The sequence below is a fragment of the Rhincodon typus genome, chromosome 1 (assembly GCF_021869965.1).
Source record: "Rhincodon typus isolate 14 chromosome 1, sRhiTyp1.1, whole genome shotgun sequence".
Lineage (NCBI taxonomy): Eukaryota > Metazoa > Chordata > Chondrichthyes > Orectolobiformes > Rhincodontidae > Rhincodon > Rhincodon typus.
Genome location: NC_063332.1, coordinates 176,700,733 through 176,721,349, shown reverse-complemented (window position 1 = coordinate 176,721,349; position 20,617 = coordinate 176,700,733). Strand labels below are relative to the sequence as shown.

Sequence of the window (20,617 nt, the reverse complement as noted above, 5' to 3'; positions counted from 1 at the left end):
TTTCCATGTCAACATGAGGAATGACTTTGACGAAACTTGAAGGTGGTGGTGTTCCCATATACCTGCTGTCCTTGTCCTCAGAGATGGAAGTTGTTGTGGGTTTGGAAGGTGCTATCTGAGGATCTCTGGTGAATTTCTGCAGTGCATCTTGTAGGTAGTACACACTGCTGCTACTGAGCATCAATGATAGAGGGTTTGTGGATGTTTGTGAATGTGGTGCCAATCAAGCAGGCTACTTTGTCCTGGATGGTATTAAGTTTCTTGAATGTTGTGGGAATTGCACTCATCTAGGCAAGTGGGGAGTATTCCATCACACTCCTGACTTGTGCCTTGTAGATGGTGGACAGGCTTTGGGAAGTCAGGATGTGAGTTACTCGCTGCAGTATTCCTAGAATATGATCTGGGCCTGTAGCCAATGTATTTATATGGTTGGTCCATTGAGTTTCTGGTCAATGACATCACTCGGATGTTGATAGTGGTGGGTGGGGGGGTTCAGTGATGGTAGGTCATTGATGAAGCAGCTGAAGATGGTTGGGCCTAAGACACTTTGAAGCTGAGAGGTCTGACCTCCACAACTATCTTCCTATACGTCAGGTATGACTTAGGCCCAACCATCTTCAGCTGCTTCATCAATGACCTTCCCTCCATCATAGGGTCAGTAGTGGGGATGTTCACCGATGATTGCACAATGTTCAGTACCGTTCATGACTCCTCAGACACTGAAGCAGTCTGTGTTCAAATGCAACAAGATCTGGACATTATCCAGGCTTCTCCTGACAAGTGACAAGTGACATTCACACCACACAAATACCATGCAATGGCCATCTCCGTTAAGAGACAATCTAACCACTGCCCCTTGACATTCAATGGTGTTACCATCACTGAATCGCCAAAATCAGCATCCTGGGTGTTGTCATTGACCAGAAATTCAACTGGGCTCACCACATACACACAGTGGCTACAAAAACAGATCAGAAGCTAAGAATACAGCAGCGAGTAATTCACCTCCTGACTCTCCAAATCCTGTCCACCATCTACAAGGCACATGTCAGGAATTTGATGGAATACTCCCCACTTGCTTGGATGAGTGCAGCCCCAACAACACTCAAAAAGCTCGATACCATCCAGGACAAAGCAGCCCCCACTTGACTGGCACCACATCCACAAGCATCCACTCCCTTCACCACTGACGCTCAGCACACACTGCTGCTACTATCTATGAGATGCACAGCAGAGATTCACCAAAGATCCTTAGGTAGCATTTTCCAAACTCAATCACTTCCATCTAGAAAGACAAGAGCGGCATCACCTGCAAGCCCCCCCAAGACACTCACCATCCTGACTTGGAAATGTATTGCCATTCCTTCACTGTCGCTGGGTCAAAATCCTGAAATTCCCTCCCTAAGGGCATTGAGAGTCAACCCACAGCAAAGCACTGCAGCAGTTCAAGAAGGCAGCTCACCGCCACCTTCTCAAGGCCAACTAGGATAAGGCAATAAATGCCAGTCCAGCTCAGCAACACCCACATCTCACAAGTTAGTAAAAAAAAGTCTTATCAAATCACAAGGAAATGGGCAATGTTTTCTCAATTCTGACCATATATATTGTGTGGATATCATTTATCCTAAACTCATTACACAAAAATAAAGATGATGTTCTTTCTCAAACTATTTTACGATGGAACATATTTTGTACAGTAACTTGTATCTGATTAGGCCACCAAATAATGACATCATGGTGGGGCGGGCAACAAACATAGAAATAGCTAATGCATGTAAAAATGGTACAGCAGTTATCATGGGGATTTTAATCTACATATCGATTGGTCAAACCAGGTTGGTCATAGTAGCCTTGAGGAGGGGTTCATAGAATGCATCCGTGATAATTTCCTTGAACAATATGTAACGGAACCTACGAGGGAGCAAGCTATCCTAGATCTAGTCCTGTTTAATGAGACAAGAATAATTAATGCTCTCACAGTTAGGGATCCTCTTGGAAGGAGCGATCACAGTATGGTCGAATTTAAAATACAGATGGAGCGTGAGAAGGTTAAATCCAGTACCTCTGTCCTGTGCTTAAACAAAGGAGACTGTGAAGGAATGAGGAAGGAGTTAGCTAAGGTAGAATGGGAGCAAAAACTTTATGGTGGGTCAATTGAGGAACAGTGGAGGACTTTCAAAACAATTTTTCACAGTGCTCAGCAGAAGTATATTCCAGTGATAAGGAAGAACTGTAGGAAAAGAGAGAGCCAGCCATGGATGTCTAAGGAAATAATGGAAAATATCAGATTGAAAAAAAAAACACATACAGAAAAGCAAAGAGTAGTGGAAAATTAGTAGACTGGGAAATCTTTAAAGGCCAACAGAAAGCCACAAAAAAAGTTATAAAGAAAAGTAAGATAGATTATGAGAGTAAACTAGCTCAGAATATAAAAACAGGCAGCAAAAGTTTCTATAAATATGTAAATCGTAAAAGAGTGGCAAAGGTAAACATTGGTCCTTTAGAGGATGAGAAGGCCAATTTAATAACTGGGAATGAGGAAATAGCTGAGACATTAAACAGTTATTTTGTGTCGGTCTTCACAGTGGAAGACACAAATAACATGCCGAAAACTAATGGCAAGAAGGTTATAGCAGGTGAGGACCTAGAAACTATCATTATCACTAAGGAGGCAGTACTGGGCAAGCTAATGGGGCTAAAGGTAGACAAGTCTCCTGGCCCTGATGAAATGCATCCCAGGGTACTAAAAGAGGTGATGGGGGAAATAGCAAAAGCACTAGTAATTATTTACCAAAATTCACTGGGCTCTGGGGTGGTTCCCACAGATTGGAAAACAGCCAACGTGACGCCACTGTTTAAAAAAGGAAGTAGACAAAAAGCAGGTAACTATAGGCCAGTTAGCTTAACTTCGGTAGTGGGGAAAATGCTTGAATCTATCATTAAGGAAGAAATAGCAAGACATCTGGATATAAATTGTCCCACTGGGAACACCCAGCATGGGTTCACAAAGGGTAATTTAGTGGAATTCTTTGAGGACATTACTTGCATGGTGAACAATGGGGAACCTCTGGATGTGGTGTATCTGGATTTCCAGAAGGCATTTGACAAGGCGCCACACCAAAGGCTGCTACACAAGATAAAGTTGCACAGTATTACAGGTAATGTATTGGCATGGATAGAGGATTGGTTGACCAGTAGAAAACAAAGAGTAGGGGTAAATGGGTGTTTTTCTGGTTGGCGGTCAGTGGTTAGTGCTGTGCCTCAGGGATCAGTGTTGGGACCTCAATTGTTTACAATTTACATAGATGATTTGGAGTTGGGGACTAAGTGTGGTGTGTCAAAATTTGCAGATGACACTAAGGTGAGTGGTAGAGCAAAGTGTGCAGAAGACACTGAAAGTCTGCAGAGGGATATAGATAGTCTAAGTGAGTGGGCAAAGGTCTGGCAGATGGAGTACAATGTTGATAAGTGTGAGGTCATCCATTTTGGTAGGAATAACAGCAAAACGGACTATGTTTTAAATGGTAAAAATTGCAGCACGCTGCTGTGCAGAGGGACTTGGGTGTCCTTGTGCATGAATCGCTGAAGGTGGGATTGCAGGTGCAGCAGGTCATTAAAAAGGCAAATGGAATTTTGTCTGCCATTGCTAGAGGGATGGAGTTTAAAAACAGGGCGGCTATGCTGCAGCTGTATAGGGTCCTGGTGAGGCCACACCTGGAGTACTGTGAGCAGTTTGGTCTCCTTACTTGAGAAGAGACATACTAGCACTGGAGGGGGTGCAGAGGAGATTCACTCGGTTGATTCCAGAGTTGAGAGGGTTGGACTATGAGGAGAGACTGAGTAGACTGGGATTATACCTCATTGGAATTCAGAAGAATGAGGGGAGATCTTATAGAAACATACAAGATTATGAAGGGAATAGATAAAGTGGAGGCAGGAAGGTCGTTTCCCCTCGCAGGTGAAACTAGGACTAGAAGGCATCGCCTCAAAATAAAGGGAAGCAGATGTAGGACTGAGGCCAGGAGGAACTTCTTCACCCAGAAAGTTGTGAATCTGTGGAATTCCCTGCCCAGTGAAGCGGTTGAAGCTACCTCACTGAATGTTTTTAAGGCAAGGCTAGATAAATTTTTGATCAGTAAAAGGAATTAAAGGTTATGGTGAGCGGGCGGGTAAGTGCAGCTGAGTCTCAAAAAGATCAGCCATGATCTTATTAAATGGCGGGGCAGGCTCGAGGGGCCGGATGGCCTACTCCTGCTCCTAGTTCTTATGTTCTTATCAGCTGATGAGAATCTCATGAAAATCTGATTTCACTAAGAATCACTTTCCATTGCAACTCAACTTTACTCTTGATGAAAATTAACATAAAGCCAACAGCTCTCCTGATGAACCCGGTTCATTTTAAATGTTTCCCTTGTACTCCTTAAATGCCAGGAGAGATCCGAATGTTAAATACCTTTTCTTTTAATGAAAGAGAATGTATTAAATATGCTTGATCTGAACATGCTATTTTGAAGGGGAACAGAACAAAGGCTAAACTCTGGCAAGTGCAGATCTAATATAACAGTTGGGTAAATTAGCAAACATTCTTTGGGACTTTCAATTCCTGTCTGCTCACAGCTACAGGGTTCGTGACTTAAAAACATTCAGTTCATCAAAAATGACAATTCATTGATGTTCCATTCCTCACTTTTTAAATTCTTTTTGGGATGTAACTATCGTCAACAAAGCTGTTCACCCTTAGCTGCCTTAAACTCAGTGATCACTCAACCATTTCACAGGACAGTTAAAAGTCAACCACATTGCTGTGGATGTGGAGTCACATGTAGGCCACACCAGGTAAGGATGTCAGGTTTCCTTCCCTAAAGACACCAGTGAACCAGAAGAGTTTTTATAACAATTAACAGTGGTTATGTGGTTGTCATTAGACTAGATTTTATTTAATTCAAATTTCACCATCTATTATGGCAGGATTCAAACCCATGTCCCAGAGAACCAGCCTGGGTCCCTAGATTACTTGCCCATTGACACTAACACCACCACTGAATCCACGATTTTGATAACAGTGGATGGAAATTTACTGTTACTTCAAAAGACTTTCTTGACTTAATTCATCGCTAGAGAATTTACAGAGATGATTTAGGGAAAAGAACAGTAAAGCACTCAAGTTACAGCAAAAAAAAACACAACAGCAGGAGCTGGAGGTCATTGGCTCTGTCAATTTTGTTCCACAGTTCAACAAGATCAAGCCTATTATCTAGACTAGCTCTACCTTCTTGCACTATCGTCATATTCTCAAGTTTCCTCAGTGTCTAAAAATCTATCGATTGCAGCCTTGAATGTATTTTGCAAAGAACCATACGTGGCTCTCTGCGCTGGAGAATTTCAAAGATTCACAATTTTCCAAGTAAACAATTTCTTCCTCATCTCAGTCTGAAGCAGACGATCTCTCACTCCACCAAGGCTTTGACCCTCATTCCAGATTCCACAGGGGACACACTCCAACATCTACAAGGTCAAGCTCCTTAAGAACCATATACGATTCAACTAGATCACTCTTTTAAATTCCAGAAGTACATGCCTAATCTCCTCAATTACTCCTCATAGTACAGTCCCCACATTGTAGGAATTTCCTCTGAAGGAAGTAAATCTTTCCTTAGATATACAGTACTCCATACTGATCTCACCAAGATTCAAAATGATTGTAATTAGATATCTTTATTCTAACTCCTTTGTAACAAAGTCTCTAACATACCGTTTGCCTCCCTAATTATTTAAACCCTTATAAAATGTTTATTTACCGAACAAAATTCTGCGGTATAGAAGATACAGTAATCAGAGTTAATGAAAGGATAAACAAACTTTGTAACATTCCAGTTCACTATCACTTTGAGTTTGGCAACTGGCAGATTTATAAAGTGCCCACTTACTGCTGTCATAGATGGGATCAGAAATGACAGGTTCCAATTTGCGTGTAAATCGACAGCTGCTGTCTGGAAGCAGGGCTGTAAACATGAGACGGACGACACTCAGGTCCATTTCTTTTGCTTGCTGTATGGAAGCCTGATGGATTAACTCCTTTTCACGTTCTACAAACAGGCGTCACAGTAATGCACATTAATACATTAATATTCTCACATATGAAACACAAAGTAAACTTTAATAACACTGTATTTATGTAGCTCCTTTAACATGGTAACATATTCCTAAAACAAATTAAAGATATTCCAATAGGACATGTGACCAAATGTTCAGCCTGAAAGCTAACTTTGAAAATGTGTCTTGAGAGGAGATGTTTAGGGAATTCCAGAAGTCAGCATTCAGGCAGCTGACAACGTGCAGTGATAAAATTTACAGATCTTCAAGGCCCGAATGGGAGGAGTGCACATGTTTGGAGGATTGACAGATTGGAGATGGTTAAAAATATGGTGATAAATAAAGATATGGAGGTTATTGTGCCTGTGCTCACTCTTTGAAAGAGCTTTTGAATTAGAGCAGGGAAACAAGACTTTCCCCATTGCCTGAAAGCTTTTTCTTTTTAACTATTTATCCAATTCTCTTTTGAAAATTCCTGTTGAATCTGCTTCCACCATCCTTTCAGGCAGCACATCCCAGATCATAACAACTCACTGTGTTTAAAAAAAAACCTAATCATTCTGGACCTTCAGATATCTTAAAATTCTTGTACAATACTTAAAACTTTTAAATTCTCATATTAGCATTGATTAACAGGCTGGTTAAGTTGTTTTCCTATCTCTTCCCAAGAGCATCTTGATCAAGAGTTCATGTGAATGGGAAATCACGAGTTAATTGCAAATAAGTTGAAGCTGACCTGTGAGCTCCCTTTGACCGTAACCTTCGCTGTGTCGATGATTTAATTCTGGGTGAATTACAACTCCATTATTATAACCCATCACATAAGCCTGTGTCATTCTCTGCTCAAGCGTACTGGCAACATTCTTCTTTGTCACATGGAGAATACCGAGGTTCGGAAATCTGGGGAAGTAACAAACACCATGAATTGACAAGAAATGCTATTTCCATGCAACAGGCTGTTGCTCAGTCAACCAGATTCCTGACACATTGATCCTGAAACTCCCAAACTCAAGCTTTCCCCAAGCCAACGCTTTCTATTCTGTCTCTGTTTGTCCTGTGTGGTGTCCACATGCATATTGGGCAGTACTCACTAATCCAGACCCAAAAAGAAGTTTAGTCAAAACAGGCACAATGTCAAGTGGAATGTTCCTGGCGCACATCACTACTGAATGTCTACAGATTTTCACATGGGAATTACAGTGGGAGAATATAAATACAATCTTCTGAGTATAGCCTGAGACGGTGGAAGCTAAATGGCATCATTTTAAAAACGGGCTCCAGGAGTGGACATACACATCTTTGAAGGTGAACATTAAAGTTGAAAAGCTTGTTTAAAACTAAGGCACACAGAATCTGAAGCAAGAGTCTAGAGTACATCAGCAAGAGAGTTATTCTAAAGCTTTACATATTTCTGGGGTTAAGCCTTAGCTGGAGTATTGTACACAATTATAGGAACTTTGCTTTAGGAAAAATGTCGAGTCTTGGTGATGAGAGATTGATTAGACTGTTTGTATGAGGTAATCTAATTATGCGGAGAGGCAGAGATTGTGCTGCACTGAGCAGACAAAGTTAAGGGAAGAATTAGTGCAGCCTTTCAAAGTTATGAAGGATTTTGATAGAGTAAATAAGAAGAAATTGTTTTGACTTAAAGAAGATTTGGAACCCAGCGGGCACAGATAATTCCCAAAAACAAAAAAACAGGCATTTAATACAGTGTTTGCTTTGGAATGCACTGCCTAAAAAGTCAGTGGAAGCAGATTTAACAAGAATTTACAAAGAAAAAAAAGTGAAAAATAATTGTACTAAAAAGATTGATGTGATTATGGGGAAGAGCAAGAGAGTTGGTCTCATTGGATGGCTCAAAGAGTTGGCACAGGGACAATGGGCCGAATGGTCTCCTTTGATTCTATTAATGCCACCAATATGTAAAACAATCCATTTTGAAAGGACGCTACAGTGTGTTAGTTAATATGTGACCAACAAATCTCTAGAATGCTCAGGAGATAAGGGGAGGTCATGAGGTGTATCAACATTGGATGCAGCTCATAGGCATTTCCCGCTTTGTACCACTGCAGTTCGATTTCACAGAGAAACAAGCCCAAAGCTCATCCATAGATCTCAGAGAGTCAAGGAGGAATTCCTCACAGCTCTCCTTAAAATTGGTGGAGTAGTGTATGTCCTGGATAGAGAATTGGCTTGCAGACGGGAAACAAACAGTAGTAATAAACATGTCTTTTTCAGCATGGCAGGCAGTGACTAGTGGAATACCGCAGGGATCAATGCTTTGACCGCAGCTATTCACAATATATGTTAATGATTCAGATGAGGGAACTAAATGTAACATCTCCAAATTTGTTCACAACACAAAGCTGGGTGGGACGGTGAGCTGTGAGGAGGATATAAAGATGTTTCAGTGTGATTGGAACAGGCTGAGAGAGTGAGAGGAAACATGCAAATGAAGTACAATGTGAATAAGTGTGAGGTTATTTCACATTGGTATCAAAAACAGGAAAGTGGTTTGTTATCTGAATGGTGATAGCTTGGGAAAGGGGAAGACCTGGCTGTCCTTGTATACCAGTCCCTGAAAGTAAGCAGGTCCACAGTGAAGAAAGCAAATGGTATGTCGACCATCATAGCAAGAGCATTCGAGTACAGTAGCAGGGATTTTTGCTGCAATTGTACAGGGCCTCAGTGAGACCATCTGGTAAACTGTGTACAGTTTTGGTCTCCTTACCGGAGGATGGATATTCTGGTCAAAGGATATGAGGTAGGCTGGGAGAAGATACGGGGGAAGAGATCCAGGGAAGTGATAGCCTCATGGTATTATCACTGCAAGACTAAGTAACGGTGCTAGAATAATAATCTAGAACCCCAGGTTAATGTTTTGGGGTCATGGGTTCAAATGGCGAAATCGAAATTCAGTAAAAATCCTGAATTAAAAAGCTAGCCTAATAGTAACCAGGTAACAATTGCTGACTGCTATAAAAATCCATCTGTTTCACTAACACCCTTTAGGGAAGGAAATGTGCTGTCCTTGCCTGGTCAGGCCTACATGTGACTCTAGACCGACAGCAACGTCGTTTATTCTGAGGGCTCTTACGGTGTAGTATAGTGCTCCCCACTCTTGGCCAGGAGTCCCAGGTTCAAGTCTCACCTGCTCTAGAGATTTGCATAACATCTCTGAACAGGTTGTTTAGAAATTATCTATACTAACTAGCTAATGTAACTAAAACATTTTCAAAACCTAACAACATGATGACATTTACATCGTAAGAGAAAATTTTAATGTTGAATTATTCACCCAAAAAAAAACCATTTTGAAAGAAGTTCAAACTTACGTTGAAATCATTTCCTTGGGACCCACTTGAACTAAACATATTCCTTTTTCACACTGTTTGCCAACGAGACTGTGAGCATGGAGATGTACATTATCCTTCCCATAGGTCACCAACTGAACAACAATCTTTGCCTGTCCAACGTAGTTGCATATCTAAACAGAATGAGACAATTACATTATTGATAAATTGAAGACATCACAGTATAACATCTGATCTCAACCTTGAGAAACACCTGTCAAACAACTTCCTGTTTGTTTCATAAATCCCTGAGAACACTATGCAGTCTATTCCATTCCAGCAATATTTCCCACATTTTCCTCAAATTGTTCTTTACAACCCCATCCTGTGCTCTCTTGACCCTCATACAAAAAGTCACAGGATTCATTCAACCTAATCAATCAGGACAGACATCTTGCTCATTGTTCAGTTTCGAAAGGAAGAATATTTGTGGAAAGAATGATAAACATTTACATCTGATACAATTCAGAAACTCCAGGTATCATTAACTTTGTTTTATATGTCATAAGTTTACACTTAATGAAGAGCTAAAGCTAAATTTTATCTAATGATCAACTTTTCATCCCATCATGATTATACTTTCACACCGTAAGAGCCCTTTGGTAACAATGTTTTAGTTTTTACTCTTAATTCATAAAAGAGACCTTAATTCTTCCGAAGTGAACATTCTATAACAGTACATTTTAAAACTTGGCAATATTGTTACAGAGCACCTCACACAGAAATACAGGCATCTGACATAGGTACATAGATATAAGCACTTGAAATAGGTATCTGATATGGACAGGAAATTCTGGGACCCAGGTAGTCTAAGGAACTGTCGTCAATAGTGGAATAACTAAATCAGAAATGGTGAAGAGGTCAGAATTGGGCAGCACAGTGATACAGAATAACGTTCCCTTCACACAGACCAAAACAACAAATCCCAATGGCAATCACCAACCATGCCAGTCTGAACCTCTCTATTCCCCATGGTGGAACATTCCTGTTGTGTGTGTTTGATTGTATGGTGATGTTGTTAAGTTGTGAGTAGCTCTACGCTGGAAGCTACAATTGACAGTTCCTCAGTCCTGAACTCAAGTGGAGACAGATTTTACATGCTGCTGTGTTTATAATGTGTGTCCTTCCTAAAAGAATTCACTGAGATCCTTGTCGAATACAGCAGCAACAGCTTCACTCACAGTGCACCAAGTGTTGAAAGGAGGTCACCCTTAAAACAGGAAACATTCTGTAATGACAAATGTTTATCATGGGCATCACACTCCTGCATTTTTCCGGTCTGTTCACTGGTCAATCCCACACCTTCTCTAAGGATTCTACAACAAGGAACTGAATGCTAAACTTAAGCTAGACAATAAGTCAGAAAACACTTCCACACTCAAAATCAGTATTAGAATTAGGTTTTATTGTCATGTGTACTCAAATACAGGGATACAGGAGTGTAGTACAAGGCCACCATCTTAGGTACAAAGTAGAAAAATAAAGAAAGAAGTTAAAAGTTCAACAGTACAGTCCTTCTACAGCCATGGCCTGCAGTCACTCTACACTGAGCTTTCCCCACGAGGACTCACTCCCCCCTGTGCTGGGCTGAGTCTCTCACTGCAGACTGCCACTCAAACTCGCTAGCCCCTCCTCCACTGACTGAAGTCTTGCTGGTCCCAGCTGCTGCCACGCTCCAGGCTCCAATGCCTTTGCCACTACTGCCTCCATGACTGAGCTCTCTCCACAATGTAAATTTAAATAAAAAACTAAAATACTTTAAAAAAGACAACAAACAAGAAGAAAAAAAAAGGAAAAGCAGATGGGGCGGACAAACCCCATCCATTGGAATGGGAATCAGGAATTCCCTCCCAAAAGAAACACAGTTGAGGCTGGGGATCAATTAGAAATTTCCAGACTAGGATTAATAGTTACTGGTTGGGCGAAGTTAGCAAAGGTTATAGAACTAAATCAAGTAGATGGAGTTAGGATCCAGATTAGCTTTGTTCTATATAAAATTGTTGAACAGAGAGGCTGAAAGGCCTCAGAGTGTTCCAAACACCTCAAATAAATAACACTTATTACTTAGAGATGTGTTGTTTTATATCAGCAGGATATTTAAGTCAATCAAATAAAAATATAATAAATAGGACCAGGAGAAAGCCATTCAGCCCTTCAAACCTGCTCCAACATTCAACAAGATCTCTGCTGATCTGTAACCTCAACTTCACCTTCCCAAAGGCTGGTCATGTGATATATAAGGTGCCTGCACAATACAGTGAAAGCTGTATGTCAACAGGTAGCCTAATTAGAAAGTTTAATTAAACTTTTGTTTTTGTGCCTCTGCTGTTGGAACAGTGCTGTGTTACATAAATTCAAACAAGCAATGGTTTATGCTCTGAAAATTCATTTTAGAACTGTGAAATAATGCACCAAGTCCACATCACCATCACCATCACTGAATGACCCTCTATCAACATCCTGGGGGTTACCTCTGATCACCCAACTGAACTGGATTTATCACATAAATACTGAAAACAACAAATGCTGGCGATCACAGCAGGTCAGACAGCATCCATGGAGAGAGAACAAGCTAATGTTTCGAGTCTTGATGACTCTTCATCAGAGCTGAAGTGAAGTGTGGAGGGGGCAGCATTTATGCTATAGTTTATGGGGGGGGGGGGGGGGGGGGGGGGGGGGGGTGGAGGGTTCTGGTGGAGAAAAGATTTTGATAGTTCAGATTAAGTGATCGGAACGTGGGAATAGCAGAACAATGCTGTGGAAAGGACAGCCAGGACATGGTGACAGAACATAACAAGCAAAAAGAAATAGAAGGAATGGTTCACAATTTGAAAGTGTTGAACTCAATATTAAATCCAGAAGACTGTGAAGTGCCTAGTTTGAACATGAGATGTTGTTTTTCCAGTTTGCGCTGCGATTTACTGAAACACTGCAGCATGCCGAGGACAGACAAGTGGGCCTGTGAGCAGGGCGCTGTGTTAAAATAACTGGCTACAGACAACTCAGGGTCATACTCGTGCACAGGCCGGAGGTGTTCTGCAATGCAATTACCCAGTCTGTGTTTGGTTTCTCCAATGCAGAGTAGGCCACATTGGGTGCAGAGAATACAATACACAAGGTTGGAGGAGGTACAGGTAAAATGCTGCTTCACCTGGAAAGACTGTTTAGGCCCTTGGATGGTGAGCAGGGAGGAGATGAAGGGGCAGGTGTTGCACCTTCTGCGGCTACACGGGAAAGTGGCATGGGAAGGGAGGGTGGTTTTGCTGGTCGAGGAAGGGACTAGAGTGTCCCAGAGGGAACGATCCCTGAAAAATGCAGACGGGGGAGTGAGGGGAAGATGTGTTTGGTGGTGGCGTTTGGCAGGAGTTGTCTGAAATGGCAGAGAATGATTCTTTGAATGCAGAGGATGGTGGGATGATAAGTGAGGACCAGGGGACCCGATCGCGCTGTTGTGAGTGATGGGGAGGGGCAAGGGCAGAAACACAGATGATAGGTTGGATGCGGTTGAGGGCCCTTTCAACGATGGTGGGTGGGAAACCATAGTCATGGAAGAAGCAAGCCATGTCAGGTGGCATCATCTGAACAGATGCGACGTAGGGGAAGGAACTGGGAGAATGGGATGGAGACCTTGCAGGATTTGGGGTGTGATGAGCTGCAGTGAAGGTAGCTACAGGAATCCGTGGCTTTGTAGTGGGTGGCAGTGGACAGTTTATTCCCTAAAATGGAGACAGAGAGGTCAAGGAAAGGAAGGAAGTGTCTGAAATGGACAATATGAAAATTATAGAGGGATGAAATTGGAAGCAAAATGAATGAAGTTTTCAAGGTCCCGGTGGGAGCATGAAGCAGCACCGAAGCAGTCGTCGATGTCCGGAGACAAGATTTGTGGGAGGGGTCCAGTGTAAGACTGGAATAAGGATTGTTCCACATACCCCATAAAGCGGCGGCATAACGGGGACCCATGAAGGTGCCCATAGCCACTTCCATTGATTTGGCATAAGTGAGATGAATTAAAGGAGAAATTGTTCAGTGAGAGAACAAGTTCAGCCAGGCAGAGGAGAGTGATTGTGGATGGGGATTGTTCAGGCCTCTGATCAAGGAAGCCGCCGAGAGCTCTCAGACCGTCCTGTGGGGAATGGAGGTATAGACGGATTGGACATTCATAGTGAACAGGAGGAAGTTAGGGCTAGGGAACTAGAAATTGTCAATAAGGTGGAGGGCATCAGAGGAATCGCGGATGCAGGTAGGCAGGGTCTAAACAAGTGGAGAGAAGATGCTGTCAAGGTAGGAGGAAATGGGCTCGATGGGGCAGGACCAGGCTGGTACAATGGGTCTACCAGGGCAGTCTGGTTTGTGGATTTTGGGAAGGAGGTAGAAGCAGTGGGGTTGAGAGACTACCAGGTTGGAGGAAGTGGGGTGGGGAATATCTCCGGGGGTAACGAGATTGGTGACAGTCCTGCAAACAATGGCTTGATGTTTGGACGTGAGGTCATGGTTCGGGGTCGATAGGAAGAAGTGTCAGAGAGTTGGCACTGATTCTCTGCAAGGTAAAGACCAGTGCGCCAGACTACAACAGCACCACCACTGATTCTCCGCAAGGTAAAGGCCAGTGCGCCAGACTACAACAGCACCACCACTGATTCTCCGCAAGGTAAAGACCAGTGCGCCAGACTACAACAGCACCACCACTGATTCTCTGCAAGGTAAAGACCAGTGTGCCAGACTACAACAGCACCACCTTTGTCGACCGGTTTGATAACACAGTTAGGGTTGGACCTAAGACAGCGAAGTGCAGTAATTTCAGAAGGGGACAGGTTACAGCGGGTGAGACGAGCAGAGAAATTGAGATGGCCGATGTCACACTGGCAGTTTTCAATGAAGTGATCAAGGGCAGTTAAGAGGCCCAGGGAAGGGGTCCAAGTGAAGGGATCAGTAGAACAAGGAGCATGGAGACAGAGGTGGAAGGAAAACTGCTCAATGTCATGACGAGGCCAAAATTGCCAAGGATAGTACATTCAGCCTCAGAGAGGGGAAGGTCAGGAGGTATGGTCAACATACGAGTCGGGCTAGGGTTGGGGCAAGTGGCCTCAGGTGGACAGAAAGTGATGGCATCGGAGGGCTCAAAAGGGGTGGGTGCTAAAAGACGATCCACTGATACATGGGAACACCACCAGCAGCAAATTCCCCTCCAAGCCACGCACTACCCTGGAAATATATCGTCGTTCCTTCAGTGTCACCTAGATTTCCTGGAATTCCCTCCCTCATGGTATTGTGGGTCTACCTACAGCACATGGACTGCAGCGGTTCAAAAAGGCAACTCACCATCACCTTCTCAAAGGGCAACACCAGGTACAGGCAATAAACGCTGGCCCAGCCAGTGATGTCCACATTTTATAAATGAATAAAATAATTGGCAATATATACTCGTGGTTCTCAACATTGGTCTTTTGTTACAATCTGCACTGGATAGAAATCAAAATGAGCACACAGAAAGGCATTATACATTGTTCCACCACAGTAGATGAGCTGAATTGCCATAGATTAATCACTAATATTTTGTCTCATTTACAGAGTTAGTGACATTATCAATTCCATGAAAATATTAAGTAATATTTCATTTTTAACTGTGATATTCAGGTGATGATGATTTTGGAAAGTATTTGGAAAGGTACAGTTATTGAAATTATTTATATTGTGTTGAATTGGACACAGACTGATGGGTGTCACTTGCTCTCGAACAGTTTGTCACCAGCACAAGTGTTAGAATCAGACAGGGATTTTCACACCCAAACTACATCCATCAGGGGTTATTCCTATAATCTTTTTCAGGGAATCGCTTGTTTCAACTCATCCAAAATTTTCAAACAGCAGCAGTCTGCATGAATGAAATTTTCACCTTCAGGAAATAGATATGAACTCACAATTCTGATAAGCATCTTAGCACAATTTCAAAATATCAAAAACCACTTCATTAACGAATTATCATTTGAAATGCAGCTACATATGCAAGCAGAAAAACAACTTGGAGAGAGAGCAACTGATTATTCTGCTTTGGGTGAAAGGGATGAAGAAGAGGGATATTGACCAGGAGCAACTTTCTATTCCTCACATTCTGCCACTTATTTTTTACATTACATTCAATGAAGACAGTGAGCTGAGGCTGAGATTTAATGTCTCTCTAAAAGGTACAGAAGAGCTTTTATTATTTATCCCCACCAGCACCAGTAGTATTTGGGAATTTCTGAAAAACTGTCTATTTTTTAATCCCAATTAATGTTCATAACAGGGTTAGTTTGACATCAGAACTAATCATCAGCCATTCAGAAATATGTAACCACTTATTATAATTGCACAATGTCGAGAGTGGCTCCACTTATTGGCAAGGCGAACTTCCCAGTTTTCAACATACAGCACCACGTGATTTTGACAGAGTATTCCTGACCTGCTAAAGTGATACTGAATTACTGAGTTACATGCACTTCACTGAAATGGAGGGAAAAATAAGTTGGCTGCTTACTGCCACACAACTATGTCATGTATCCTGGAAATATCAGGGACTTCCCCCATATTAACAGTAGCTTATTGCTCATTAAATAGCACAGAAATCAACCCTGCATTTCCAGCTACCTTAAACCATATAAAAACATGGAAATAATTTTCTGAAGTGGTTCAAACAGTATAACAGAAACTGGTATACTGCCAGGTATGTAAAAGTGAAGCCACCACAGACCCAGAGCACCATAGAGCTGCTTTCTCATTAGAGAGAGGACTGGTAATGGGTTAGTCCAAGGGTCACCATGCCTCAGGTGAGGGGAGAGGCTGAGAAGGTAGGGCCTTACAGTAACCTCAGTCGGAGCATGAACTGAACCCGCACTGTTGGCATCACTCTGCATCACAAAACAGTCATCCAGCCAACTGAGCTAACCAATGTGGTGACCCTCAGGTTAAGCTCACCACCAGCCATTCTAATGAGCGAGCAGCCCAATGGTCCTCTGGGACTATGGCATACTGTCATAGAATCAAAGAAATTGCAGTGCAAAAGGCTATTTAGCCCTCCCTAGCCTAGCCAAAGGTAGCTCCTCAATTGAAGTTTTATTCTTTTCTTTATTCATTCACAGGATGAGGGTGTTGCTGGCTAGGCAGCATTTATTGCCCATCCCTAATTGCCCAGAGGGCAGTTAAGAGTCAACCACATTGCTGTGGGTCTGGAGTCACGTGTACGTCAGACCAAATAAGGATGGCAGCTTCCTTCCCTAAAGGACATTAGTGAACCAGATGGGTTTTTCCAACAATCGACAATGGATTCATGGTCATCATTATATTCTTAATTCCAGATATTTATTGAATTCAAATTCCACCATTTGCCGTGGCAGGATTCAAACCTGGGTCCCCAGAACATTATCTGGGTCTCTGGATTAACAGTCCAGTGATAATACCACTAGGCCATCACCTCCCCCAGTCATGAAAATGAAACTCATTTCCCTGTTTCCTTTAACAATAACTATCCAATTTGTTTTAAAACCGTTTTATAGTCCCTACTTCATCAACAACTTGTAAACTATTTAATTTCTTAATACGACCCCATATTATAAATTCCCCATTTCTCTTCTACAATTAATCTCAAGTCTCTGTGTATTTATTACTGTTTTGCCAAACACACAGCGAATAAACAGCTCTGCAGCGAGCTGTTCAAACTTTGACCTACAGGGACACCAAAGAAAGAGCATCAAGTCCCAGCTCATCTTATCTTTTCACTCCTGTATTTTAGCAGACAGAATAACATATTTTCTCCATTAATATTCCAAATGACAATACTGTAAATCAAGGCATTTATGTTCTTTTTAAAGCTATATAGATGGTGGTCTATTTTGACTTTAGGTGAATTGGTTTTGAGCAACTTAAAAGTGTTGCCTATTGCATATCCACACACATTATTACGATTTACATTATGAAAATAAGATGGCTGACAGTTTGGACTCTGATACATTGAAAATCAATTTTCTTTAAAAGATGATTTTTAAAATAGCAATAGCAAATCCACTAAGATATCAGTACAAGTTCCATTTTGTTTATATAACATGGTAGCATTCCACAGAATATGATTTACTGCTGATAGTTTGTACTTGATTAACCTATCATCATGTTTTTGGTAAAAACCCTAGATTTTTAGTTATTGTACAATTTCAATACATTACAGAAGATGTTCCATTTTAAAAACAATGCTTTTCACAAAAATCAATCTTCAATATAAAACTTCATGCAGAAGTTCAGTAAAGGATGCAATACCAAACTAGGACTTTTTTTTTTTTTAAAAAGGCAGACATCACGTACAATCTCCTTCCATACTTACAAGGATTGAAATACTAACGTATTGCTAATAAAAATTGCTTTAAATATTGTATTATTTCTCCTTACATACAGAACAGTTCAGCACAGGATCAGGCCCTTTGGTCCACCATGTCTGTGCTGCCCAAGACACCATTCTAAACTAATCCCACCCACCTTATTCGAAATAATTTAAATTTTCCTCATGATGGACAATACAGACAAATACCATAAACCAAAAGTATTCTTTTAGAGCTACAGAGGCTTACCGTACATGAAATTCCCCTCAATTCTATTCCCCTCAACTGGCAGATTAGTCCTCTCACCAAGTTGTTTGAATTGAACTTTGAAAGAAGGAAGCATTCAGGTACTGACTGATTCCTCTGTCTGGCACTTCTGGAGGAAAGCAGACTTGGCAGGGAGAGTACCTTATGAATGAACGGACTTTCAGCCAGACATCTGCCTCCTCCACAACTGTGCAAGATCCTCAAGGAGCAACTCCACGTCAGTGTGTCACGTCTGTCTTGCCTCATAACAATATTCACCCAACCAAATATTTGCATTCAGCAGTAATCAAGTCAAGAAAAGAGCATGTTGGTCATAGACGGAGAGATCACCACAGTTGTGGAACATGGCATTTAAATGTTTTTAATCTGTAAACCATCTCATTCATGTTTCAGTACGAGAGATGTTCAAAGTTAGATAGTTTTGTGAATAACTATTAGCCATGTTCAGTGAGTAAAAAGAACAATGGGAGTGATTAGGAAATATTTTTGCATGTATACAGAATAACAGGAGGCTATTCAACCCCTTGAACCTATCCACTATCGAATCAGATTAGGCCTGGCCTTTAAATTTTTTAAATCAAAACAGAAAATGTAGAGAGAGAAACAAAGTTAACATTTGAGAACTCTGAAGTCAGGTTCTGACTTTTTGGTTTTTATTTCAGATTTCCAGTATCTCTCCAGTATCCGTCAACAGCTGTTTGGGGAAGAGTTTCAGATTTCTGTGCACCTCTGCATGGGCTGACTTGAATTGTAAGGTTCTGGCCCCACTGTGGAACATCACTCACACCACAGGAAACAGTTTCACTCTATCCAACTGTTCCCTTAATCATCAATTAGGTCTGACAATCTCCTGAAATTGAGGGAATACAAAGTTCATTTAGTTAACCTTTTCTCATAATTTAACTCTCTTTGACCCAGTTTCATTGTATGTGGAGGGCTGGATAAATGATGGGCAGAGGGCTGCAGTCAGCAGCAGACTATAAAAACAGAAACACATTATCCTGTTCCCCATCGCCTACTCACTCAGAAAAACAAAGTTCAAACAATACACAAATAAACAGCAACATAAACCATCACAGGACAGCTTTACACCTTCAAACACAGAAAAGGTAAAAATGGAGAGGCAGCTTCTCCAAGCCACAGGAGTTAAGTCACGAAATGTAACATGGATAAACAGTCGAACGGATTTCAACATATCGCACTCACTCACTCACTCCAAGTTCCAAACTTCACATCACAGAAACAGGCTAGGAGGTCCAACTGGTCTGAGCCCCACATGAACCATGTTATATTTCAGAACAGCAGCTGCAACAAGATATAACTAGAACTAATCTTTACACACTCTAATAGTTATTTTCATCAACATGTTCAGATGTGTTACGACACACCTTCGAAGCGGACTGCTCTTGATGTCATCCGTGCCAGAGATGGGGACACTACAAATGCACCACAAGTGCCACTAAACCATGCATCCTCAGGAGCAGATTCAAAGTCAAGCTTAGAGTTTCAAATTAGAGAGAAATGCAGGTGGATAAACTGTGATGGCAGTGGGACTTGTACCAACTCCTTCTGGGCCAGAGATGGAGACACTACCATTGTACCATATCTTCCATATCCTTCTGTTTTCTTTAAGATGATAACTTATTTCACCTTTGTTTCTGGATATCACAGATCCCTGTAGGTGTTGTTCTTAATTTAGATATGTTATGACACAGCTCTGGAGCAGGTGAGACTTGAACCCGGGCCTCCTGGTTCAGGGGTAGGGACACTACCAATGTCCAGAACAGCACTCTCCCCAACACTTCTGTTTAGGGGGGAACATGATAATACCCATAACCTGCAGATAATTATTACCATTAGAAATATTTAACTCTTGCATACACCCCATCTCATCCAATCAGCTATCAGGAAATCCTTCTATTTTTTATCCCCTTATATATTCATCCAGCTTCTATGAAATAACTCTCTTAGTTTAAACATAGTCAGATGGGGGAGATCAGGGAGACTTCCAGTGTCCCTGGTGGCTATACCTGTGAGAAGTGCACCCGGATACATCTCCTGACAGACCGCATTAGGGAATGGGAGCTGGAGCTGGATGCACTCAGGATCATCCGGGATGCAGAGAACATCATTGATAAGAGCTATAGCAAAGTGGTCACTTCTAAGGTGCAGGCTGCAGGGAGCTGAGTGACCACCAGAAGAGGTAAGCCGGGGCAGGGGACGTGGGGAAGGATGGCAGATAGTGCAAGGTTCCCATGTGGCCATTCCCCTCAATAACAGGTATACCACCTTGGGATACTGTTGCGGGGTGGGGTGACCTTTCAGGAGCTAGCAGCAGCAGCACAGTCAGATCAGTGGCACTGTGACTGGCTCTGAGGCTGAGGGAAAGGATACAGTGAGACAGAGCGATAGTGATAGGAGACTCAGTTGTGAGGGGGACAGACAGGAGATTCTGTGGCTGCAGAAGGGACACCAGGATGGTGTGTTGTCTCCGGGTGCCAGGGTCAAGGATGTCTCTAAGTGGTTACAGAACATTCTGAAGGGGATGAACTGCCAGAG

The 20,617-nt window shown here is 42.0% G+C and overlaps 1 protein-coding gene across 3 annotated transcripts in view; it reads right to left on the bottom strand.

The window, feature by feature from the left end:
- Positions 1–20,617, bottom strand: part of LOC109918515 (nuclear factor of kappa light polypeptide gene enhancer in B-cells 1) — an 84,476-nt gene that overhangs the window by 28,869 nt on the left and 34,990 nt on the right. For all 3 annotated transcript variants that reach the window (XM_048596369.1, XM_048596354.1, XM_048596362.1), the window contains 3 exons: positions 9,432–9,583; positions 6,830–6,993; positions 5,928–6,086 (listed from right to left, as the gene is read on the bottom strand). In XM_048596369.1, the coding sequence (XP_048452326.1) occupies positions 5,928–6,086; positions 6,830–6,993; positions 9,432–9,583 (475 nt within the window). The remainder of the gene's footprint in view (positions 1–5,927; positions 6,087–6,829; positions 6,994–9,431; positions 9,584–20,617) is intronic.